General features: G+C 43.4%; 1 protein-coding gene across 5 annotated transcripts in view; it reads right to left on the minus strand.

Moving 5' to 3' along the window:
- The window catches only part of CHD6 (chromodomain helicase DNA binding protein 6), a 195,950-nt gene that overhangs the window by 62,852 nt on the left and 105,868 nt on the right, over window positions 1-27,230 (minus strand). For all 5 annotated transcript variants that reach the window (XM_035006336.1, XM_035006335.1, XM_035006337.1 and 2 more), the window contains 6 exons: window positions 26,633-26,876; window positions 24,819-24,995; window positions 24,093-24,236; window positions 20,443-20,698; window positions 19,441-19,651; window positions 9,310-9,505 (listed from right to left, as the gene is read on the minus strand). In XM_035006336.1, coding sequence (XP_034862227.1) covers window positions 9,310-9,505; window positions 19,441-19,651; window positions 20,443-20,698; window positions 24,093-24,236; window positions 24,819-24,995; window positions 26,633-26,876 — 1,228 coding nt within the window. The remainder of the gene's footprint in view (window positions 1-9,309; window positions 9,506-19,440; window positions 19,652-20,442; window positions 20,699-24,092; window positions 24,237-24,818; window positions 24,996-26,632; window positions 26,877-27,230) is intronic.

The following is a 27,230-nucleotide window of genomic DNA, read 5'->3' on the forward strand; positions in this document are numbered from 1 at the left end:
CTTGGAAGAACTGTCAATTCTATGGCTGTGGCAGGAAAAATGCAACATGAACCTGAACATCTTGTGGTGCCAGAAAGGAAGTGCTCAAAAACTGATGGGAGCATGTCAAAAGGACACAGGCGCCAACCCGAAGGACCTCCTAATGACCAAGTGTGAACAACAAAATAAGTAATGAGAGTAAGAGACTGTAACCCATAAATAAAACGAGTCAATACTGGTATAAAGAAATAAACGGGGGGAAAGAAGCTGTTCTCTACAGTAGAATTCCAATTAATAAGTGTATAGGAAATGACTGAAATAGAAAATTATAAGGAGCCAAACCCCATGGTAGTAATTGTTGAAGGCAAGAACCATTAATGGATGCTAAAATTAACAGGCCAGAGTATGGTGAGAAACAGGGTATTTATAGTGTCTCAAGATATCTCCCCCCAAGATACTGATTGAGTTTAAAGGTAAAAATAAAATAGTTACTTGACAGTGAAGAAACCTGGCAGACACCACCTCGACCAAGTAATCAAGGTTAACATCATAAGCAGTAAGATGTATTAATCCATGTACCCCCTGAAATGATGCACTGAGGAGCACATAACATCACTTCTATGATATTCTTGCTGAAAATGCATAACCTCAAATCTGATCATGAGAAAACATCAGGTAGACACAAACTGAAAGATAGCTGGTCAGTACCCTTCAAAAGTGTTAAGGTCATGAAAGATAAGGAAAGACAAGCTCTGCTGCAAACCAAAGGAGGCTAAGGAGTCAGGATTTCTAAAGGAAATATGAGAACACGCATTGGATCCCCGACTAGAAAAAGAAAAATTTAAACTAAAGGAATATGAAAAAGGTCTATAGATTATTGTGTCAATGTTAATGTCCTGGTTTCTATAATTAGACTATAGTTATATGAAATGTTAACATTAAGGAAAGTTAAGTGAAGAGTCCTAGAACATTGCAATATTCTGCAACTTTTTTTAAGTTTAAAATTATCCGGGAATAAAAAGTTTTTAACATTATTATTTTTTTTTTTAAAGTAGGCTCCACACCCAGCGTGGAGCCCAACATGAGGTCTGAACTCACGACCCTAAGATCAAGACCTGAGCTGAGATCAAGAGTCGGATGCTTAACTGACTGAACACCTAGACACCCCAGAGAAGAAAAAGTTTTTAAAAATTAATTTTGTTTTATAATGTTATAAAATACTTAGGGTGGTTCCACAGTCAAATATACAAAAAGGCATGTATGAAAAAAGTAGCTTTTATCCCTGCCACTTCCATCCTGTTCCCTCACTCCCCCTATAGGTAACAATTTAAAAATAAAGTATTTTTTGTTTGTTTTATCTTTCATTTGGGGGGCAGGGCAGGAAGAGACAAGAGACACACACAGCTGCTTTTAGATAAATGCCAGCATACTATACATAGTTTTTCCACCTTATCTCCCCCCCCACCCAACAATATACTCAAGAGATGACTTGCAGCAGCATGTAGAGACATTCCTTATTCTCTTATCAAAGTTGAAAATACCATGGCTTAGTCAATCAGTCTTCTACTGCTAGACAACTAAGTTGTTGAGCCTTTGGCTATTACAATTAGTTGCCACATCTCCTTTCAGTATCTTCAGTGGCAGTAGATTAGAAGAGGGTTTGGTGGATAATTGGTAAACAAAGGAAGTGATCAAGGTAACTAATACGGTTTAGGGAACCTAGAAAACACTGTTAATATGTGGCCGCAAGTACTGACACTGATTTTCTTTCTCTGGCTCATCTGATGTTGAAGGTAAATTACGAGAGGGAGTTTAAGAAATGTTCTGAGCAAAGGTCCAATACAGGAGCACGGCAGACACTGTTAATTACCTTCTGGTATCTACATCCCCCTTATTCCTCACTCCCAGAACCCTGAGACTTGTAGAGGGCAGTAATGTGTCCATCTGAAACCATCTCCAGCCTCCCAGGGATGACGAGGGAATACAGTCTGGACAATGAGATGCAGCAGAAGTCTATTGGGGATATCTGGAAAAGTTCTGCTCTCCTGAGAAATGCACCACACCTTCCTTCCTTATCTTCCCTGCCTAGGGTCTGAAGTATCCATCTTGGAACAAAGAGGATATAAATCACATTCCCTGAGAATGGTGGAGCAGGAAGACAGAAGGAATCTGGGACTCTGATGACACCGTAAAGCCACCTCACCTTGGACTACCCATCTCCAGACTTCTCGTTAATGGAGAAAAACAAACCTGTTTCAGGGGGTGAGGGCGGGGACACTGTCGCAAGCAGCTAAATGACACCAGAAGATAGATATGTGCCCTCCCAAGATGACTTACCTGAAAGATAACAGGATGAATCCTGTCACATTTAAGATACTCATCCTTTTACAGTTAAATCTCAATGACAGTCCTTATTTCCCTAATCAGAACTCACACACAAAACAACGTGTTAAACGGAGAACACTCAGAACTAGGGCAGCGACTGAGATGAAGTCCAAACAAGATCCTCAGCAAAGGCGTAAATATAGAACCTCTAGAGTAGGCCCCAAGGAGGGGGCGGGGAGCACCATGGGAAAATTTTAGAGCACTCGTGCCCTCCCACATGATGTGCAGGCTCTGGGTTTGTTCTTTACTTTTCAATACATTTGAGGTGAACAAAGACAGGCCTAGAAGAAACAAGGACTGACGTTCAGAAAATTAAAAACAAACAACCAACCAGGCACAGATCCCAGTGACTGCAATGGGAAGAAGTCCCGGGGAGAAGCTTAATTGAAAGATAGTGACAGATTTCAAACTGATATCAACCCTTGACTTAACTATTGTCAGTTTCAAATCCAGAATTTGGCACAGACTTGTACAATCACATAAAAACTAACCAGCGGTACAAAGAACCAAGCATAATGTTGACTCTTCTCTTGACCCTTATCTACTTTTTCGAATCATTACCTACATTTTAAAAATACGTTTTCTTTAATAGTTTACAATGCTCTTTGGTCCTAAGTGAAAATCCACATCTCAGAGAAGACAAAAACAACCGCCTCGAGTCGCACTTGAGCCCAACCCCATCCAGCGTGCTGGTATAGCTTCCCAGCCCACCTTCTTTGCCTGAATATTTTATTTCAGGCCCGGCAATTTTACATCTCTCCCGGCACTCTAAAAGTCTGCATCCACCGACCAACTGCTTGCCCAAAAGAGGACTCAGGGGCTCACCCTGCAGTAGGAATCAGGATGTGCTGGATGCTGCCCTCCCTTAACTATCTCCTTTGCAGGCCTGTTTTGCAAAAGGAAGTTTCTGGCTCCAAATTTGTTCCTTTGGGAAAGGTATCATCCCGTCTCAAAATGCAAACATTTTTGGGAAATAGCACAGATACCTGCCCACTCTATTTCTACTATGTGACTCAGTTTATCACCCAAACCAAAGTCCTGAGCACTGCTGTCTCCCCAGGGCTTGGCCTGCTGTCTAGAGCTCAATAAATGTGTCAGTAAGTCAGTCAAGAGCTGGCTGAGTACAGGAAGGAGAGAAGAGTTAGTAGCATGGGAAAACGGTGCTTTGGGGCAGCCAAAAAAGAAGCGGAGAGTGAAAAGGAGAGGACATTGGAAGGAGAGGCAGGACTTGCTTTCTTTGCGGCCAATGCACAGTAAGTGCCCATCCCAGCTGCCTCAGGAGCGCCACCTATGCTCATTCCCACCTTGTGTTCCCTTGGTCTGGAACATTTTTTCCTTCCGAAATCAGATTTGAGATCCTGCCCCTCACTTAGGTCTCTGCTGAGACATCACCTTCTTAAAGAAGCCTTCCTAGACCACACTCTAGGACAGGGCACCAACCGCCACCATTCTTATCCTCTGAGTCTGTTTAACTTCTTTGTTACTAGGATGTGATCTGCAACTACCTCATTCAGTTTTCCTTGCCAGCCCCCTAAAATGAAAGCTCCATGAGAGCACTAACCACTGGTCTCGCTCACTGCTGTGTCTCCAGCCCTTTGAACAGTGCCCGGCACATCCCAGTGTTCAGCAAACACTGAGTGAATGGACCACGTAACGGAACATTCACAAATTCCCAACTTTCTTCCAACAGAGACAAGTGAAGCCGGCAGAGCCCAGCCCTCCGAGGTCGGGGCCTACACACTGTTGAGAGTCGGTACCAGCAGCGCGTGGCAGTGGGGGAAGAGGCTGAGGAGACCACTACCTCTCCTTTCCTGCAGCAGTGCCTCACGCCCCTGGGAACAGACCCTGGAAGGGGCTCTGGCTCCTCAGGCCGGATGCCCTCTCCCTTCCCAGTGCTGTCGCACTCCCCTATGGCTGTGCCCTCTGCCCGTAGCCCTGCTCCCATGCTTTCTAAGCCCTCCCTCCAGGGACCTTACCAACAGGAGGGACAAGGAACCATGCGGCCCAACCAGGGTGACCCCGAGCCCTGTCCGACCCTCAGGAACTCTGGCCTGAAAGAGCAAAACCTCCGAGGAGCATGTGAGGTGTCACAGGGCAACGAGAAAGCCAGGTGCTGGCGGCCTCTGTGAGGGGATGCGTGGTACCCCGCTGCTCCCACCAGGCCTCTCTCTGCCCTCAAAGCTAGCGGCACCGCTGGCTTCCTGCAAACCAGAAGCAAAGAAACCCGCTTTTCACTGCTCGTTTTCATTCTCAGGCTACTGCCAATACCCTCTGCCATTTCTTAACCTCGGTGCTCCGGAAACCTGATGTACCAGGACTGGCTCACAGCTGAGTCTCCCCAGTGAAGGTGAGAAAGGGTGAACTTACACTCTCGATTTCCTTACATGCCCTAAAGCTAACACAGGCACACTCAAGGCCCGAGAGAGGATGTGGCATTTACCTGATACCTCTAGGTGAGATGTGCCTGTTAAAGGGACCTTGAGTTGGTTCACCTCCGAGACGGGTGCAGTCCTTCGGTGCCACTTTATTCTCTCTTTATCCCTAAGTAGTGCCTGGCTCCTATCCTGGATCCTAATGAACTTCACTGTTCTGGAAGAGGGAAGTGCTGCCAGGCTCAAAGAGTAGAGACTACAGCAAGAGTCCTGGCTCCCCATCCTCGTGCTTCCACAGGGAGGGTCTGCTCTCCACCCTCCCTCTCCTCGTCTGTATTCCAAATGGACGAGACTGACCGATCAGTGAAACCTGACCTCAGCTCCTGTGGACTCGCCCCGTCCCCTCCTCTCTTGAGGGGCGCAGATGCTCTTCTATCACTGGCAGCCCTGCTGGGGCGGGCCTCTGCTCCGAGGACGACCGCCAGCAGGTCTCTGTGGGTCAGGTCAACCTTGGAGGGAGGGTGTGTGAGTACAGGAGTCTGAGGGGGCCTCATTCTGGCTACAGGTCAAGCTGGGTCATCTAATCCACCTTCACAGTTGATTAAAGCTCATCTTTTTTTGTTTGTTTGTTTTACGGATTTTATTTATTTATTTATTTATTTATTTTAGGGAGAGAATCCCAAGCAGACTCTGTGCTGAGCGTGGAGCCTTACTGAAGGCTTGATTGATCTCACTACCCTGAGATCGCCACAACCTGAGCCGAAGTCAAGAGTCAGACGCTTAACCGACTGAGCCACCCAGGCACCCCTAAAGCTCATCTTTTGATCCTCCATTATACTTCTGTGTCTACTTCTTAAATGGTTCAGATCTAGGCATGGGAGAGAGATAGAATTTACTGGAGTCCTCAGACTCTAACAAGACCAAAGGAAACAGCATATGACACCTGAGGTCATTTGTTTTACGAAGACCTAGATTTAAAAAGACATCTCTAGCGATTCCTAAGCCTAATTCTATCCCCAAAGCATAGAAAACCCAAGCCACATGATCAAAAGAAAATGATGAGTGTTTAATAATAATAATAATAATAATAATAATAATAATAAACACCAGAAAAGGTAACAGTGCTCTCTGAATTTCAGCTGACTTCTCAGAGAAAGGAGCTATGTTCTCCAGCCATGGAAGCTGGTTTCTCTGCAGACCTGCCTCAGGGACTCAGGCCTACTTAGCTGAGCCCAGCCACCCCTAATCAGGCTGGCTTCACTTTCAAGGCTCTGAGAGGGTCTGCCTTCAATCAGTCAAGAAACAGCTCCTCAGCACTGGCACTGCTTCCCTTGCCGGCCTGCCTGGAGATAACCATGGACTGCACCAGATCTTTCCAAGCTGTTTGAGGCCAGAATGAACACATTTTCTATCATCTGAACTCAGACCTCTGGAGCCATGCTGAAATCCTACTAGGGTAGGGCATAAGACCCTGTTCATAATGAGATTCTTTTTTCTGTGGTCCTGATATTTATGTCAGGCAGAACACATCTCAATCCACACACAGATCAATGTTCTGTGCCAAGGCCATCTTCCAAAAGAAATACAACCATCCTCTATCAGAGCAGGAATTGTGGTTCTTCAATAACCATAAAGGACTACAGATGACTGAAAGCTTTCACTTTTTACAAAAAATTTTCATATTTTACAAAAAATATTAGATTACATACATATGTGTGAATGACTATGTGTAAGTTAACATGATGTAACTAGCAAGGACAGTACCAGAGAACAGTCTGGTTAAGTTTTCTACTATTAGGGTTAGGAATGCATCTGACTGATGTTCACAGCTGAACTTAGCTGTAGTCCTGGGAACCACATGATGGTCTTGGGGTCCCAGTGTCCAGACTCTCTCCCCACATTGTATTTATAGCACACAGCACGAGGTCATGTGGCAGGGGGAGCATGCGTACTGAGTGTGCACTGTTCTGTGGGCAGCCTCCAGCCCTCATGCTTCTCCCCACACCAAGCAAGTACACAACTCTGATCCATCTCTGTGGGTGACTCAGAACTACACTTTCCTTTCTCTGTCACGTCGTCTTCACAGCCCACCAATCCCACTCCCCATGAACACTGCACTGATCTGATTTCCTTGCCCTAACATTATTCTTCCCAATTCTTTCATTTCTACCCAGTCTGGCACATATTTCAAAAAATAAAGGACAGTTCCCTCTAAGCTACCAAACTTTTACATAAAAATAACAACAACAACAACAACAACAAAGCAGAGTAGTAGATCTAGATCTAGATCTAGGAGACCCAGTGGCCAGTCTGGGGGTCCACGAGTTGAGGGATTTTCACTCTAACTTGGACCCGGGACTACCACTGACGCCCTCACTCATTTACCTTCTGCCACATCCTTGCTTCAAGTTCCCATCCTGGATGGCCCGGAGTGCTGGTGGTCTTTGTTTCCCCACTGAGGCGGAGCATTACAGCAAGTTCAGAAACTGACTCAGCGGACTAAAAGCCTCACGTGGTCCAATTTCCATCTGACTTTGCTGCTATTCCTTTTATTCATCTCTTGCCAGCTCCCCAGCGGTGGACATTTAAAACAGCTTTTCCAAAGCTTCTCCCTTCTCCCCAGACCCCAATTCCGGATAGCCCCGTCCACCCTCTCTGGCTGCTCTGCATACAAATCAATCCCCTCAGATGACTTCACCTTCCCCCCCAGGCCCCACCACTCTCATTCTTACTAGTTCCATCTCTTGGCATGGGCACCTATTCGCAATTGGTCATGTCCAGGATTTCACCTAGGTGAAGCATGGTGATCCCCAAATCCTTGTCTTGACCATGACCTGCCTCCAAATGCTGGCCACATGCTTCCAATTTCCCTCCTAGAAATTCCTCCAGGCGTGCCTTGCCGTCATGGGCTCAAATTGGCCAGCCAATTTCAGCTTCTCACATCATCATTCTCCTGGGTACCAAGGCTCACAGTCAGGTGAGCACTGCAAAGGAGCACAGAACTTCACAGTTGGCAAGGACTTAAGGGCTCATTTGTATCAGGGTCAGCAAACTTCTGCTATAATAGTAGATATTTTAGATGTTGTGGGCTATGGTCTCTGTTGTGATACTCAACCCTGCCCCTCTAACATGACAGCACCAGAGATACTATGTATTATGGATGGGTGTGGCTGTAGTCCAGTAAAAGCACTTCAAGCCAGCTAGCCAACAGGCGCTAGCTTCCCACCACATGGTCTATATCACTATCCTAGTTAGGTTTTTGCCAGTTCCCTAATCAAATATTAGTTTTTGCTTATTTTTATGCCAGCGTCAAGCACATTATTCATTATATCTAGCAACTCACCTTTGACCCAAATATCCCTTCACCATAGAGAGGCCTGATGGGGAACTAGTCATGCCCACTGATTATCTCTGAAGCTGGACGTTGAACACAGGGCCACACAGTTTGCTTCACAAATGATTTCTCCCCCTGAATTTTAGCCAATGATCACCAATTTAATAATTTAAAGTGCCATTTCTTCAACTAGTGGGCTGCTTTCTTCAAAAGAAATCTTGCTTGGAAACTCATTAAATGAAAAAGGCAAAGCAGAACGAGTGTGGGAAGTGGTGTAAGCTCCTCGGCTGACTTGCTGTCCCTCGCAGGGGGCCCTCCTTCAGGTTTGTGACACAGAAGCCTCTACACTGCTTTTATCAATCACTGTATCATGAAAAAGGTTTTGAGCTACCCACCACCCTCCCCACTACATACTTGCAATCCTAGTATTGGCAAATATCCCATGATACAATATATACTTAGGGCGAAGTTTATCATTCATGAAAATGGATGTACATCTAGAAATGGTATTCTTGACAAGTCACAATCTTTTTGGCCGACGTACTGTCCAATGTGGCCAGAATGCCATTGTTTTTACTTTGAAGCAGGGTTGATGAAGGACTCTGACCCAGAGAACTGTTAGCTCTGTCATTTTCTTGCTTGTTTATGCTTATTTTAAAACTGTATTAACTCCAATCTTTATAGTAATCTTTTAAAGCCACCCATTATTTAATTTGGTTAAAACTAAAAAATATGTCCACAAATTCATTCGACTGGGCACATATACACTCTAACATGTAGCATTAAGTCAAGAGCAAATGAACTAGGGAGGGCGCCTGTCACCCTGGCCACCAATGGAATTTTGTGTTATCTCCTTTACTATACATGACATATGACCATCTAAGAAACCAACCAGTGAAAATGCCTAAATCACTCTGTATTATCAAAAATTAGAGAGCTAGTTAAGCTTAATATTTTTCTTTATGTTGGATAATAAAAATAAACAGTAGTTCTAGTCTCTGTCTGGAGGCCACCACTGTGAAAAACCATCTGGTTTAAAGCAAAAAGAAAGAACCACTCCCTGATTAGTGGGAAAACATGACTTTTCATTCAGTTGACCCCTGCCCGAGGCCCTAAGCCTGCCGTCCAGCTGACAGCACAGCACGAGCAAGGCAGACACCCTACAGCAAGCCGGGCCCCATCGTGATGTTCTCAGATGCAGGGGCAGCTAAGGCAAACAGCAATCATCCTAGTGGTTACCTGCAAGTCATTTTGTGGGTTCCAGTCTGAATCAAATATGATGCAGGTATCGGCGGCTGTGAGATTGATGCCCAGGCCTCCCGCTCTGGTGCACAGAAGAAAGACAAAGCGGTCTGAGTCTGGCTTACAGAACCGGTCGATGGCTGCCTGGCGCAGGTTTCCCCGTACTCGCCCATCAATTCGCTCATAGGTGTATCTGAGGGGACCCAAACGAACGAAAGCCCAGGTGTTAATCATACTTCAATGGAGAGCAGCAAACAACGCAGGAAGCTGTTGACCCGCAGCCTTATATCCCTCACTTCTAAGTTTGGACCAACTGAGAGCAGTCTGTGAGGAATCCCTCCCGTCCATATAGGCAGCAGGGCAGACGCCTAAGACTGCACTGCAAAACGTACCCCCCCAAAACAAGCAAACAAAAACCAAACCAAAACAAAAATATCAGCCACAAACTAAGGACCAGAAGAATTGTAAACATAAAATATCAATCCCCACAGCCTGAGCAACTTATTCTCCAGTATTTCCCGGTTTTCACTTGCACCAAATCTAATCATAAGACCAGGAAAAGCAAATAAGAGTCTCAAACATCTACTTTAAGTAGTGGTCTTCACAAGGAATCAAAGTTCAAATCCGTGTGTAGCTGCTCTGGGGTACCCTGAAAATGGTAAGCAGACTGTACTGACAGGCAGGCCTTGTGCACCTGGGCTGGTCATTTCCGGCCCATCAGTTCTCCCGGGCTGCACACTGCCATGCACAGAAACCACAGGAAGGTTTCTGAGCTGTGTTGGGGGCAGGGGGACAACAACTGAGGACTTTTTAGAGGGAAATAAAATGGGGAAGTGAAGCTGACTATCATTAAGAAGGCACATACCTGTGTGGAAACAAGGGTGAAAAGCACGGTAGGGGATAGGATAAAAGGAAGAAGAGCATATTACTAGCTGTCCATTCAATTAAAGTACACAGAGGGTATCTTCATGATGGAATCACGTGATTAACACACAATTAAAACAGAGTAGCAATGTGGACAGCTGCTGACATCTTACTCTCTTCTTACTTACCCTAACAATGAATAAATTCACAAGGGGATATTACCCTGGGCCCAATTCTGACCGCCAAGCAGGAACTGGTTGGTAAAGTAGAACTAAAAGGAACCTTGTGACAAAAGGACCAAGTCGCCCTGGACCCAACAGCAGCCAGGAACATGGATCCTGACACAAACCTTATCAGTAGCCCACAGTTTGGGAAATCAGATCTTTAAAACCTCAGATAAATAACTGTTAAGAGAATAAGGATAGACACTCTAGGGGTAGATGACTCTGTTTGGCTCTAGAAAATGGAGTGTGGCAATAGGATTTCCTCCAGGATTCTGACTTCCTTGAGGAAAAGGAAAATCCATGTAAAGAAACCATCCAAGGAAATAACATGTAGAGAAACCAGACCAACTCAGGCTCAAAAGGGACACGTACAAAGCCAAAAAAACCAAGTCTGAAAACACTGTCTTCCTTTGACAAAGCCACAGTGCATCATCACTTGGAATTACAGGTGTAGATTTTCCCTTTTTCTTCTTTTTTAATGTAATAAACTTAAGCCTAATATGTGGGACTACAGTAGTAAATAAAACAGGAGGTGGTGACTTAGAAAGGCAGACTAGGAAGAGACTGTGTCATAAGATAAAAGCAAAGGGGCGCCTGGGTGGCTCAGTTGGTTAAGCGACTGCCTTCGGCTCAGGTCATGATCCTGGAGTCCCTGGATCGAGTCCCGCATCGGGCTCCCTCCTCGGCAGGGAGCCTGCTTCTGCCTCTGACCCTCCCCCCTCTCATGTGCTCTCTGTCTCTCATTCTCTCTGTCTCAAATAAATAAATAAAATCTTTAAAAAAAAAAAAAAGATAAAAGCAAAGGGCTGTATGTCTGGATTCTATAAAACCAAAAGGCAGTTAGATATAATGGTCATTATCATTAATAATAGCCACAGCAGTAATATAAGCAGTAAGCTCTGACGAGTCAAGCTCTGTGCCAGGCACTGTGATACATCCTTGATATGCACCATCCCATTTACATCTCATGATAATCCTAAGGACTGGTTTTATTGTCATCCCCATTATACATTCGAGGAAACTTCAAAAACAAAAACAAAACCCCCACAAGCAAACTAATTTGCTCAGTCACTGAGCAGGTGAGTGAGTTGACCCATTTGACTCCAAGTCCACATTCTTAACCAGTTTGCTGTATAGCCTTTGTATTGTACCCTACACTTCAATGCAGGAGGGTGGAAAGACTGCCCTGAACACCTAACAGAGAAAATTAAAGATAAATAAGAGACACCAGTAAATTTAGGAAGCTGATAACTCTAGTGGAAGCTGGAAGAAACTATAGGCACCAACATGGTTTTGATAAACCAGCGCACTGAGGTCTGTACTGGGTACTCAGAAGTTTGGGCGTGTGGGTGATGGGATGTAAGAAGCACAGGATTTGGAGTCAGGGGACAAGGTTGAGATTCAATTAAACAGGAGTTGTCACCACCCCCACTGTCACACATGTGAACAATTAATGCTGAAGGCACAGAGGACACCCCAGCCATCAGAAGAGAGCGAGATGCCCATGGATCGAGGGAGGCAGGGAATTAGCACAACTCTAAGGAGGAGGAGAAATCAATAAATAGCGAAGCTAGAGCTCAACTGTCCCCCAGGGAGAAAATTCCCATACAATTATAGTGTTTTGCCAGCTATGATCTAAAAACAGTTTGAGAAATTGTGCAGGATGATTGGAACATTAATTCTCATTTCTATTACTTGTTCAGTTTTGAGGGAGTGCTCTCAAAGAACACAAAACTAAAAATCCATCCCATTATGTGAGTTCTTTTAAGCTGTTCCTCACCCCCTCCTTTCTGAGCCAAATCCTTTGGCTATGCCCTCAGCCCTGTATGAGAATATGGCATGAAATTAAGCGGGAACAAAACCAAACCGACAGCTGGAGAGACAACGAGGCTCAGAGAACAAAGAAAATCTTGAGGCCTAGTACGTCTGAATGAAGAAATCAGACATCAAAAAATTTTCCATACCACACATCGGTGCAGTAATTAACCCTCTGCATCAACTATATTTTGAACAAAGTCCCTGGGAGTTTATGTGGCTCATCAAACTGTAATTCTCAGTCACTGTCAAATTTCAACAAGAAGCAGGTGGCAGCCTGGAAAACCTGAGTGCTTTGTTTTGGGGAGGGGGGCGGTGACGCGTTTTGGGCACAACAGGAAATGCTGACCTCAGAAGGCCTGAAGGGAAATGAAAAGCTTTCTCATCTCTCAGCAATAACTAGCTGGAAAACATAAAAAATGAAACAAATAAGGGCGCCTGGGTGGCTCAGTTATTAAGCATCTGCCTTCGGCTCAGGTCATGATCCCAGGGTCCTGGGATCGAGCCCCGAATCGGGCTCCCTGCTCCGCAGGAAGCCTGCTTCTCCCTCTCCCACTCCCCCTGCTTCTGTTCTTTCTCTTGCTTTGTCTCTCTCTGTCAAATAAATAAATAAAATCTTAAAAAAAAAAAAAGAATTAAAAAAATCCCATTCACAATAGCCATACACATACAGAATACTTAGGATTATGCTCAGAGTAAGAAATATGCAGGACTCGGCGACATGACTCTAGGTGCCATGTTGGTTGGTTCACCATGTCCCTTAACACCTACAAGGTTCTAGCACAAGGCAGGTACTTCATAAATATTTACTGAATCAACAGTGTATATGAAAGACCTGAATAACTGCAGTGAATATCAGGTTCTTCAGTTTTACAAAGATATCAATCCTGTCCTACTAAATGTGAAAAAGCCAATCAAAGTCCCAACAAATGGATATGTATGTATAAATACAAATACACATATTTGTGTATATACACATACACTTATATATTATTTTTTTCTGTAGTCAGGGACTGTAGTCAGGGATAGATTAAAAAAGAGTAATTCTGAAGTTTATCTGCAATAATACATGAGCAAAGGAATAGAAATACTGATCAAAAGAATATAAAGGTTAAACACACACCAGCATAGATAATAGGTATATTTTATGGGCAGTGTTTTATATGAATGGAGGAAAAGATGTACTATTTAATAAATAAAAAATCAGACACATTTGGAAATAAATTAGATCCCCATTGTATACCATTTGCCAAAATTACAGGAAGACTAAAGATTCAAATGTAAAATTAAAAAAAAAAATCAAAGAAATCCAGTTAAAGACTCTCAGGTGAGAAAAAACTTAATTCAAGGGGTGCTTGGGTGGCTCAGTTGGTTAAGCATCCGACTCTTGATCTCAGGGTCATGAGTTCAAGCCCTGTGCTGGGCTCCACGCTGGGCGTGAAGCCTACTTTAAAAAAAGAAAAGAGGGGCGCCTGGGTGGCTCAGTTGTTAAGCGTCTGCCTTCGGCTAGGGTCATGGTCCCAGGGTCCTGGGATCGAGCCCCGCATCGGGCTCCCTGCTCAGCAGAGAGTCTGCTTCTCCCTCTCCCTCTGCCTGCCATGTGCTCTCTGTCAAATAAATAAAATTTAAAAAAAAAAAAAAAAAGAAGGAAGGAAGGAAGAAAGAAAGAACGAACTCAATACTGCAGGATATCCAAAGGGATCAGGCTTTGGTGGCACCAGGTAACCCTGAAAATGGGGATGCAGAGTCTAAAGCAGAGGAACTGGCTGAATATCTGTGAAAGTATCAGCCTACAGATCACCGACCCCGGCCTCGAAGAGGGTAAAACAGAAGACCTGCGCTGCGCTCTACCCCAGGGATACCAACCACAGTTACTTCTCTCTAGCCCTTCCCCCCAGTCGGCTCCCAGTACAATCAAATTCCCACCCTCTAGGCAGAAGAGAGGAAGAGAGACACCCTGAAATACAGACACTGGACGTTCCCCAATGAGACGGTGTAGCTAAACAGACAGTGTTCACACACAGGATGAGTCACCGAGGCTCTGCTTCCAGTACAGACCGGAAGACCAACCCTCCAGCAAGTAACCACCAGAAAATGAACAAAATACAAAACACAAAATAAAAAACCCACGAATGAAGAGAAAAACCGATCTAGGGCACTGGAGAGTTGAGGCAAGAAGGCAGATTTTGGAGAGGAACAGAAACTTGCAGTTTTGGCCCGAGGGGAAGCCACCGTTACGGCGGCAGAGGTACAGGCAGCCAGGACGCGGATAAAAAGCCCCTGTCTTTCAGACCGGAGGCACCAGAGGCACCAGAGGCACCAGAGGCAGGAGTGTGGGGCAACCAGGACTGCCAGAGGGTGAGGGGGGATCTTAGAAAGCAGAGACACGAGGCTCTGGCGCAAGACTCTGCGGAAGCCTGGCGGACCTCTCCACTCACACACGCCGCTGACCGGACACGGACAGGAAGCGCATTCGGACTCTCGGCCAGTTACCTGCCTCCAAATAAAACTCGCCATCTTCACAGCAACCGAACAGAAGCCTGAATCTCCACAACAAAATATTGACAGTGTTCAGGGGAAACCCCTAAATTATGCAACAAAATTGTGTGAAGAAACAGGAGAAATGTGACCCATTATTAAGGGAAAAGGCAATCAACAGGTGTCACATCTAAAATGTTATAATTAAAGCAGCTATTATAATTATGCTCAGAGAAGGAATGTATGTAATAAAGAAAAGACAGGCAATCACAGCAAAGGAACACAAAAGTAAGAATCACGTGGAAAGCTTAGAACTCGAACACAATCTCTAAAATATGGAAAGCACTGAATGGGCATAGTTATAAGCTCGGCGGAAATGACTGAGAAAAGAGTCAGAGTGCCAGAAGACAGATAAAACAAAAGACGAAAGAAAAAAACACGCTGAGACAAATAAAAGAATAGAGCCCATGGAAAGTGGAACAATACGTGAAGGTCAAACATACAGGTGACTGGAGTCTCACAAAGAAATAGAAGAATGGGGCAAAAGGAAAAAAGAAACTGAAGGAATATTGACCCAGCACTTCAAAGCTGGATGAAAGATAAACATGTACAAATTTAAGAAGCTCAATGAAATCTGCACAGGATGAATGCCACACATCACAGTCAAACTGCTGAAAATAAAAAATTAAAATCTTAGTAAAACAATACATTACATACAGGGGAAAGAGGGACATAAATGACTGCAGATCTTGTCAGAAACCATGGGGCCAGAACACAGTGGGGTAACATTTAAAGTGTTGAAAGGAGAAAAAAGGCCAACCTAGACTTCTAACATGAAAGGGATATAAACGAACAAAAAGAAAAAAATCTGACTTGGAGAAAACAAAAACCACCTCTATAATGATTCATCTTAGAAAGGCAGACAATGCACCTATGAAACAACCAGTTGAATGCTACAAAAATTGAAAAATTAGAGAAGAAAATGTTCTAGGAAATTGAAAATATAATTACATAATGAAAACCTAGGGGCTAAAGTGGGAGGACAGAGTACGAGAAAGAATTCCACCAGAGGTGTAGCAAAACATAGTAAGATAGAAAGGAAAGAAAATCAGGTGACCGGTCCAGAAGGTCTGACATATAAATAACACGAGTTCCACAAAGAGAAAACAAAACAAGAAGTTTTAAAACGGAACATAAAATACAAATTCCCCAGAACTGAAGGAACACAGATTTCAGATGAGAAAGTATGCTCAGTATCCGGTTCAACGGACCCCATACAAAGGACAGTGCGGTGTGTAATTCCACAGCACTGGGACAAAGAGGATAAATCAAAGCTTCTGAACAGAAAAACATGTCACATACACAGACCAGGAAGCACAAGGCCTTTGAGCTTCTAAGCAGCAACCATGGAAACTAGAAGACAGGGGACCAAACCCTCAAAATTCTGTGGGGAAATTATTTCTAACCTAGAATCCCAAACTCAGCCAAACGGTTACTCAAGAATGAGAGCAGACTGAAAACATTCCAGGGAGGGTCCACATTCACTTATCATCCACCCTTCCTCAGAAGCCCCCTGAAGCTGTCCATGGGATCCACCAAGGAGATTTCATTCAAGAAGAAAGGGAAGACACTTGTCGTGTGATGAAGGCAGGGAGAGCACAGGTGGCGGCATGTACCAGGAGGGAAGAGCACCTGGCCGGAGAGGGGCCGCCCATGCGGCCCCGAGCAGATGCAGCGAACGTGCCTGACGGTAACAAGAGGAGATTTAGCCAACCAGGGTACGTTTTGGAGCTGAAATTATACTAAGGAAATAGAAAAATAGGCAATCAAATAAAAAGATAATTTTTAGTTTCAGGGAAACTAAAAACTGTGGGAGGAAAAAACTGTCAACAGCATACTAGATGGCTGGGCTGTCACTTAGCATTTGCGTAAGTCATGTGGTGGTGATGAGGGGCAATGAGAGAAGACAAATGCTCATCGTCCATAGTGGGAACAGGTAATACCTAAAATTAAAAATCATCAAGAAATTACAACTACTAACATTTTTTAGGTATAGCTATAAATACTCAAAATAACAGCATAAGAACAGTTTAAAGTAATAGTTGTTGAGGCTAGGGAAATTGGGGCTGGGTGGGAAGGGTGCTATCAGGAAAGGCATTTTTTGAAAGTCTAACAAAATAGTTTGGCTCTTTAAAATGTGTGTGTGGGGGCGCCTGAGTGGCTCAGTTGTTAAGCGTCTGCCTTCGGCTCAGGTCATGATCCCAGGGTCCTGGGATCGAGCCCCTCATCAGGCTCCCTGCTCGGCAGGAAGCGTGCTTCCTCTCTCTCCCACTCCCCCTGCTTGTGTTCCCTCTCTCACTGTCTCTCTCTGTCAAATAAAATCTTAAAAAAAAAAAAAATGTGCGTGTATAACTTTGCTGGAAATAAAAACTAAATTAAAAAGAGAAAAGTAACAATGATATTAAGGCCAGAAGAACCCTGTTGGATGCAGCTGGGTTTGGGTTTACAAAAAAAGTGTAAAGAAAATACTTAAGAATATTTATATGTGTGTGGTTGAAAGATAGGGGAAGCCTTTCTAAGCCTATTAGTTTAAGCATTTAACTTTAAATTTAAGCATATATAAGCATTTAAGTTTATTGAAAGCTGTTTTAAGAGTTTTAAGAATGCGAGTTTTGACTATTACAAAACTTGAAACTTCTAAAAATAAGATAAACAAACAAAACCCATACCCATAAACAAAAAGTCAAAAACAACACACTGGGAAAGTATTTATGCTATATTCTTAAGTAAACAAATCATTCTCATAATAAAAAGGCAAAGAGCAACAGAAAATGGAGGAAGAACATGAATAAGCAGTTCATGCACACAAAACTATAAACAGCTAAAATATATGGAAAATACTCTCATTATTACTCAGAAATACAACTTAAAACAAAAGACCATAATTTTGGCTCATTGGATTAGCTAAGATTAAGTGGCAAAAACATTACTGATCAGAGTATGGGCGGGGAAGCACTGCTGAAAGGCATAAAAGTAACATCTTTCTAGAGGGTGTTTTGGAAATAAGTATCAAGTGCTTTTAAAATTGTACATAAAAATTTATCCTAAGGAAATAACTGGAAACATTCACAATGATCCTAAAGAGATAACTACAGAGTTCCTTAAAATCCTGAAAAACTGAGAACAACCTATGAGGCAGAGTATCATCAAAATTATGGTTTAGAAAATAAGTTTAAAAAAAAATCATGATATATTAAATAAAAAGGTGAACTACAAAGTAGAATGTAGAAATATAAACAAATGGACAACAAAACTAAATGTTTGTATGCACAAAATGAAAAAGACAACCCCCTGAGTATGAGTGGGAGCCTGGAGCCAGTGGTGGGGTTGTTTATGTCTATATTTTCAAGAGAAATTTAATATTTAAATAATTTGAAAACAAAATAAGCAATAGATGAGAAGGACAAATAGGATAAAAAGGAGCTAAATAGAGAGATCTGTACTTAGTAAAAGTCTGTTAATTACACTGTTACTCATTTTGGGGGGTTCTTTAAAAAACAAAAACTGCGAACTAGTAGTTGTATATATTTTGAAGAGTCAGATAACGTATTTATAAGAAGCAAGTGTTCTGGCAATGGGTTCCTAATCTAGAGTGAATTTATAAGATATGAAACTGCTTTAACTAGTTTTGATTTACTCATTATACCTTCCTCAAAGAAAAAAATAATATAAGTCAAGAATTCTCTACCTAAAGACTTCGACTATAGGACTCCGAGAAATTTTTTTATTGTCAAATTTGATTTTGGAGAATTATTTATGTAACATTAAATGTCAGCATATCCCATAGTTGAATCTGTCACTTCTTTTAATACTCCTTCTATAAATTATGTTACAACAGCAAACAGAATTTTCAAGGATCAGAATATTTAAGACAACTGTGATTTGCTATGATTACTTTATGAAACCAAAGCTTTCCTTTAAAGTTTTCAATGCTTAAACGAATAGCTTCTATGACCTTGAAAATTTTTTTACCATTGCATAAAGTCTTAAAAATCCATTTATCATCTTTGGATCATTGATGTAGCCCAGTGACTGGAAACATAAGGTCCGCTGTATAAAGTAACAAATGTAGTGCCCACACAGAATACAAACAACCCATATAACATAACACCACAGACTTTTCACCTGTGTGAGTGATGGAACTTAGGCTCAAGGAATTATAGGAGTATGAACAAGAAAACAGACTGGAATGCCATAGCTCGTTATCATAAAACCTTAGAGGGTTTGCTGAGAAAGGACATAAAGTATCCCCAATTCTTTTTTTATGAGCTGTCAGCTTATATTCTTTTAGCAACTTGATATAGTGATGCTTTCCAGGATGTATTTCTCCATCATTATTAAGGGGAAAAAAAAAAAAAGGCAAATGCATTGTTTTCTTAACCTTCTCTAATGCTTTTGAATTCTGTTTCTTACAACTAAAGAGAATATAAACATGTAGCATTTCCTTTTTAAGCAAAGCAAGGGCTCTACATCATGGCCTGTGAAATTAACTTTAGGCAGTTAAAATTGGGCCTACTTGGTCACAGGATTTAACTCTGAATTTCAATCAACCTTTAGGAGAAGATTACTTTTCTCCATGTTTGAATGCTTTGTTGTTGTTAAAGCATAATTTTTAGATGAATGAAAAAGGTACCCAAAAAAGAACTGCCTGCAGCATCTGATGCACAGCTCTGAGACAAGTTCTCACCTTCTCTGGATGAGATAATCTTCCAGGATATCGAGACAGCGCACCATCTGGGAGAAGATGAGTACTTTGTGACCACCTGCAATCAGCTTAGGGAGCAGTTTATCAATCAGCACCAGCTTCCCTGCTGCTTGAATCATGGCCTGCAGCTGAAAGTCGGGGGCATCAGGGCTGTGGGTTTTCCGGAAATCTTCCAGAATTTTCTCCTCTGCCCCTGGAAAGGAATGGAACAAAACTATTCCTTGAACAAACTCTGAGGGTAAGTAAAAGCTGCTCCCTGCTTTACAGATCCTAAAAAAAATGAAGTGAGCTCCCAGATCCGGACCAGCAGTCCAGTGAGGCGACACTGTGTGTGCACAGCCGGTCTGTGCCCTCAGCAGAGGACTCTGCAGCAGCAGCACGGCCACTGTGCAGAGAACGGAGGGCTCTGCTTTGCTGGGAGACCTCACCAAGTAGAGAAAGGGCTTTAGATACCAGGCTGACGCATCAAGTAAAGAAACCTCCAGAGAAATGTGACAAAAAGACACACCTCTTGACATCATAAAAACTAGCTATTAGCAAATTCAAGCCACATTTTGATTTAAAATTTTATCAGAAAATTTTATTGTAAAAAAGCTTCTGATGTGTTCTCCGGTTAGTACAGTTAACTGTTAATTTACCTGCGGATTGCATCATGATCATTTATTCAGCTAAGTAATACAATTCCCTGTCCCGAAGGGCACAGTATGGGCCAGCCTACAGGTAAATAAAGGGTAGCAGACTGAAGAGTGCTGCCCATCTTCTGATGGCAGAGAGGTGGTAGAGAACTTAGCTCTGTGCACTCACTACTGGATGGCTTACCCAGATCCACCAACCTCTCTGAGCCTCAGTTTCATACATCATAAAAAGGTGAGCATACATACATCCTCCCATTTAATGTAACTCAATACACAGGACTGTTGGTCATCATTAGCTTCTGGCAGAGGCCACGGCAGGCTCGAGTTGCTCCCTGCTTCCCAAACTCACCATTGATCAGGTAGGGATGGTTACAGCACTTTCTCAGCTCCATCATGGTGTTGATGAGATTGGGCATGTTGTGCTGATTTGCCCCCTTGGTCAGGAAGGAAAAGTTCTTCTCCAGGATAGCACGGTAGTACTTTTTCTGGATATTGGTCAGCTCTACTTCAATGATCGTCTCTTGTTTGGGAGCAAGGTTCTTTTCCACATCATCTTTCAGCCGCCGAAGCATCATGGGTTTTAGGATAGATTGCAGTTTCTTCACCTGTCCGGGGAAATGAGACCTGTTCATCTACCCATATCTGATTTTGATGATTGATTACTGGGGTAGTCCAACCTTCACTACACTCTCCTGAGCACCTAATCACAGTACTGTGGGAGTAGACTGAATGAAAGATCATGACTAATCCCTGAACATGGGGAGTTTATAATTGGACCTCAAGGAAAAAAGGGATCTGGTTTTAATTCCCAAGCAGTCACTGAGAACCTAGGTGGCAACCTTACAAGAGATAAAGGGAGAAAGATATAAAAGACAGTACCTACTCTCTAGGACGGCAAAAACAAATCCCTCTCCCTCTATCATGCACGCATGGTGCAGCAATGACCTGAGGACAACTTCAGCTATGTGAGGAGGGACAAGTGACACATTACAAAGGGGAGACTTAGATGCTGAGAGAACAAAGTAAAAAGCAATTTGGGGGTAGGCGAAATGTGTGAAGGGGGCTCAAAAGGGGTGAAAACTTTCAGTTATAAAATAAGTCCCGGGAATATAATTTAGGACATACTGACTACAGTTAAAAATACTGTATATTTGAGGGGCGCCTGGGTGGCTCAGATGGTTAAGCGTCTGCCTTCGGCTCAGGTCATGATCTCAGGGTCCTGGGATCGAGTCCCGCATCGGGCTCCCTGCTCCTTGGGAGCCTGCTTCTCCCTCTGCCTCTCTCTCTCTCTGTCTCTCATGAATAAATAAATAAAATCTTTAAAAAAAAAATACTGTATATTTGGAAAAAAAAATACTGTATATTTGAAAGCTGCTAAGAGAGGAGATCTTACAAGTTCTCATCACTAGAAAAAAAAGTATAGCTCTGTGTGTGACAGATGTTAACTAGACTTAGTACGGTGATCGTTTTATAATATGTACTTACATTGAATCATTACCACACACACCTGAAACTAAAGTTCTATGTCAATCATATCTCAGGTTTAAAAAAAAAAAAGAAGTAGAGGCAAGAAGCAGACCCCTCCTACAGCTTCTAAGTAATGCCAGCAAACATGTTTGGAGTAGCAGCATGTAGAGAGTTAATGTTGTAAGATGATGTCTCCCATGCCTTCATGCAGGCTGTCACATCAGGGGCACTTTGAACTGACAGTAGTCTTTGCTATGATTTGTCTGTTCTTCTCCTAACAGCCCGGACCTGGACAGCAGATCTCTACTCACCTGACTGCACTGGCAAGGTGACTTGCTCCCTCTCCCAAGAAGACAACGACAGAAAAGGGATTCAAAATCAAGGCACCTGACCTAACCCTGAGCTATAATAGGATACCAATAAGATTAATCCTGCTGGGAACATAAAATAAGGAAGGGTAAGTGCAAAAGATTGAGTTTCAAGTCATAAAGGGCCGTTCAAAAATGTTTCAGGGCGCCTGGGTGCCTCAATCAGTGAAGTGTCTGCCTTCGGCTCAGGTCATGGTCCAGATGTCCTGGGATTGAGCCCCATGTTGAGCTCCTTGCTCAGCAGGGAGTCTGCTTCTCCCTCTCCCACTGCCCCGACCCCCTGCTCATGCTTTCTCTCTAATAGATAAAATCTTAAAAAAAAAAAAAATGTTTTAAAAGGGGGTACATTCTGCATAAATAAGTTGTGTGCAGTGTCAATGCTTCCTGAAAAAAATATAAAGTGACTTACAGACAGTGATTTAGTAGAGTTATCAGAGCAGATTTTAAACAATGATGAATATGCTTCACTTTGGAAGCTGATGCGTTCTGGAACTTTTATTTCCTGTGATTCAAAATATACACATTTGATGCCATTTTTGTGGTTTTCTCCTAACTAACCCCAATCCTAAATCTAACCCATTCATGGGACCTTGATTTTACCAACCATGATACTTAGGAATCCATCTCCCAAGTGGACTAGGAATGACTATATAAGATCCCAAAGAGAAAAGACACAACTAGATAATTATTAAAGATATGGACAAATGCCAATCTGCCACATGCTGGGTTCAGCTTTGCCCTTCACTTGGTTCATACCTTGAATCATTTAGTATACTATATGCCAGACACTGTGCTGGTCAATACAACAAACACAACTTTGGAGAAGAGGTGGGCCTTGTCCTCAGGGAGGTCATTGTCTAGGAAGAAGAAAAAATGCATACCACAAAATAAGTGCAACGGGAGAAGAGGACACCTTGCTAATGGTCCAAAAATGAAGAGAGGTTTGGGAGCTGGCTTTTGAAAGATCAATAGATACTGCAAACGTACAGAAGTGGAATGAAGCTTGATTCTTCACTGCCTTGAAAGTCTGACTTGCCACAGAAGTAGAAACAAACAGACTTGAACCACAGAGTATACTCCTGACACGTTAGTGAAATCCCCAAACCTTGTCAGTCCCCCAATTCTCTGCCCCAACCCATTCTCACACCATTGCTAGGTTAATTTAGCAGAACTAATTATGTCATTCCTGCAATCAAAGCCTTGCATTGCTTCCGTAATACCTCCCAAATTCTTCAAGCCATCTTCCAAGACCTTCCCACAATATAACCCTTACCCCTCTGGCCTCATACTCCACAATTCATTAACCCGGTTCCCAGCTCAACCAGATGATTCCCTACACCTGAATAAATTCCATGGCTGATTATGCCAGGTATTTTTTCTCTTGTGCAAAGGAGTCACCATCTTTTCTCTCTCCACGACTAAAAATGTACCCACCTTGCAAAGTCCATTTCCAAATTGTTCTCTCTCCATGAAGGCTTTCCTGATTCCCAAACAGAGGTGACCTTCTCTCTTCTAAAATCCCCAATTCTATTATTTGTTCCTGTTATGGCATTTAAACTTGCCTGGCTTATTTCTGTAATTTCTAGTCAAGATTTCTACCCACCATACATACTTATTACTGTTGGCTGTTCTGAATTAGCTTTTAGTCCAATAAGCTAGACTCAGGACTAGATCTTTGAAAACTGGGAAATCTGGTTGATTTGGACAAAACTAGATTTACCAACTATTCTAGTATATGACTGTCTTCTTTTCCTCACTACCTGTGTAGTTTGTTGTACTCAAGAAGATGAGCCTGGGAACGTGTTGCAGATTATGTAGGAGGAAGGATGAAGGATGAAGAAAGCAGAGGAAGGTACCACACTCCGGAGTTCAGGACAGAACAAAATCACTGACCTCACATGTGAGATCAACGAAGGCAAGAGGCCTGATATGCTAACACAGGATTATTGTGGATACTGATTCATTTATACCTCCGGAGTAATAGGAACTCCTAATAATTAATTTACCCTCCTCAACATAGACAAACAAGTTAAATAAAGGAGGTAATGCTCATTTTAGCAAGAACATGAGAACTTGCTAATGCCTGTCCCCACAACGACTTGTTCTGTCCCTGATGGTAAAGGTAATCATCACATCGTCTCCTCAGTCCTTCAGGCCCGTTTACCTGTTCCTCTGTTTTCAGATCTCCAAATTCCTCCAAGAAAGCAGTCTCTGAAGGAAACTGTGATGGCTCCAGAAAATTCAGCAAGCTGAAGAGCTCCTCCACAGAGTTCTGCAAGGGTGTCCCAGTGAGCAGCACTTTGTGTTCCTGCACAATAGTACACGATAAGCAGTGTTGAGCCACCAAAACAGTATGCTTTTGAAGCCAGGGCATTCTGTGCTCGCTTTGGGGCAACTCGGTTTTGCTTTTATGAAAAGACAGGATGCTGCTGTTTCAGGGCGGGTACGGTCGATTAATAGATCAACGTTCCTTTCACATCACTGACTCCAGCGGCAATTTCACGTTAGTGCAAGCAACATCCATCCATTCATTCATTATTACTACCCTCTACGTACTGGGCACTGTGCCATGGCTGTCATCCCTGGTACCAGATCATTCAGGGTCTTGGAAACAAGCCGAAACACCTTACATTTCCAGGTCACAAATTGCATGGTATTTAAGACTACCCTGGGTCCCCTTGGGAATCTATCTGTGGCAAAGGTCAAATTGTTGACTCAGTTTGTAACAAAAACCCTTTTGATTCCTGCACTGTCACAGATATAGATGGCAAAAAGAAAACTCAGAATAAACAGACCATGCACAAGTAAGCTACATGCAGAATGGCTACAGAATGCTTCCATAGGGGGTAGATGGAACCGGTGTCTATGTAAAGAGCTTGCTAGCTCTCACCAGGGCCATGAGCTTTAGACCCTCCAGAAGTTTGCAGTTCCTGTTCTTCAATCTGTGGGCTTCGTCAATTATCACACAGCTCCAGTGAATCTTTTTCAGCTCTGGGCAGTCTGCCAGTATCATCTCAAACGTTGTGATGACAACATGGAACTTGAAGACTCCTGAAAGGGGGTTTCCCTGAGGGTGACACAACGGAAGGTGAAGCTTTATGTCATGACTACAGAATACAGCTGATGCGTTCCCAGCAGGAGCAGAGGAGGCAGCACCGTAAGACGGTAGGGCCTAGGTAAGGGAAGCCGGTAAGCATGGTACTTCCTCGTTTGGGAAGAGAGAGAATATAAGGATGAACCAGCTATTTAGACAAGAGAGAGACCTCATTACATCGATAAACAGAAGTAAGAGACACGGGCCCTCACAATGGTGAGACATATGAGCAAATACGGAAGACACAGCAAGGAAGCTTGTTATTTATTAATTGCCATGGTAAGGAAAGCAGATGGGTACGGATTCACACGTTCCCAGCCAGGACCGGTCTCGACCACGCAGAGCCTGAACACCCAAGGAGACCTTCTTTGCTCCTTTTCAGATATGGCTGATTTCACCTTGGACCTGGGGTTCTAGCACAGAGGTTCAAAGCCCTGCTCCCGATTCACGCGGGACAAGAGCTACCGGGCAGGACACATCTTTGTCTTCTACCTATCTTAGTGGTGCCATGAAAGAGCAGAGCTGCATCATGTTGGAGCACATCCTAAAGTTCTCCCAAGTGTCTCCTTTTGCTGTTAATGAAATGCCTGGGGGAGGAGCACTGGCTTTCCTCGGGTTGGAGTCATTTAATGTTCACCTTGCTTGATTATAAAAACCAGTGGCCAGGACAAGCTTACAAGCATACTCGGTAAAGTGATTGTAAGTAACAAAGCCCCCCAAGCCCCCACAGTCTATTGTGCTTTTAACAATTTAAATCCTGTCTTCCCTTTATCCTTCCCTATCAAATGTGTCAACCTCCTCTCCAAACTCCCCAAGAACCCATCCTCTGTACACTAATTCTGCCACTCACTTTTTTTTTACTGAGCCATGTGACAAGTCAGATAAAGTCTTCTGCATGTCAAAGCAACTTCATGGGCGCCTGGGTGGCTCAGTTGGTTGAGCGACTGCCTTTGGCTCAGGTCATGATCCTGGAGTCCTGGGATCGAGTCCCGCATCGGGCTCCCTGCTCGGCGGGGGGTCTGCTTCTCCCTCTGACCCTCTTCCCTCTCGTGCTCTCTGTCTCTCATTCTCTCTCTCTCAAATAAATAAATAAAATCTTAAAAAAAAAAAAAAGCAACTTCATAAGTCAACCAAGAAGCCAAGCTTTCAGTATCCTACAAAGGATAGAGCCTCTGGCATATTGCAGAGAGTGGAAAACATGCCCTACAAATCCTATGTTTTTGTTTTTGTTTTTAAAGATTTTATTTATTTATTAGAGAGAGAGAGAGAGAGCACAAGAGGGGGGAGTGGGAGAGGGAGAAGCAGACTCCCTGCTGAGCAGGGAGCCCGATGCGGGACTCAATCCAGGGACTCCAGGATCATGACCTGAGCTGAAGGCAGTCGCTTAACCAACTGAGCCACCCAGGTGCCCCAAATCCTATGTTTTATCACAAACTAAACTACCAAGAAGAAGCAAGAAGTCTGCCTCAAGAAACAGAAGACTCTACAAAAGCAGTCAACGGTAACCCAAGGTGCAGGGCCTTCAAACTCCTGAGGGCAAGTGACAGAAAGGCTGTTCTGAGCGATGACATCAGGCCGTCACCAGATCTCTGAGACTGTGCAAGGCCCACCTGTGCGTCTCTGTACACCATCTCATACTGCTGGATCATCTGCCTGCTGATCTGGCTGCCATGGTACACAATGGCATTCATCTCTGTCCACGTCCGGAACTCCCGCTCCCAGTTCGTGATGGTGGAGAGTGGGGCGATGATGAGGAATGGGCCGTGGATTCCCCGGAGGAATATCTCAGAGAGAAATGTGATGGACTGGATGGTTTTCCCGAGGCCCATCTCATCAGCCAAAATACAGTTTTTTCTGCAGAGAGTAAGAAATACAGATAATTCATCATCTATACAGGAAAGTGGGAGAGGTTGGGTATAACTCAAAAGATACTTCGGAAGCACACCTTGACCTGTAAGGTCATCAGTGAAGGGCCTTATTGGCATTTTCCAGAGATGCAACTGAGGCACGTTTTGATTCTTATGATTCACACCCTGCCTACTTCTGAAAAGGAATTACGGCAACTTGAGAGAAAATACAGGAAAGAGGTCCATACGCTATAAACTGAAAATACTAAAAATTAAAATAACAGTGAGACACAAGGAGAAAAAAAAATATGCCTCAAACCTAAGCCAATTTCTGTACCTGACAAACTTTATGGAAGCCAAG

This window comes from Mirounga leonina, unplaced genomic scaffold (genome assembly GCF_011800145.1).
Source record: "Mirounga leonina isolate KUSES-001 unplaced genomic scaffold, KU_Mleo_1.0 Mir_150, whole genome shotgun sequence".
NCBI classification, from domain to species: Eukaryota; Metazoa; Chordata; class Mammalia; order Carnivora; family Phocidae; genus Mirounga; species Mirounga leonina.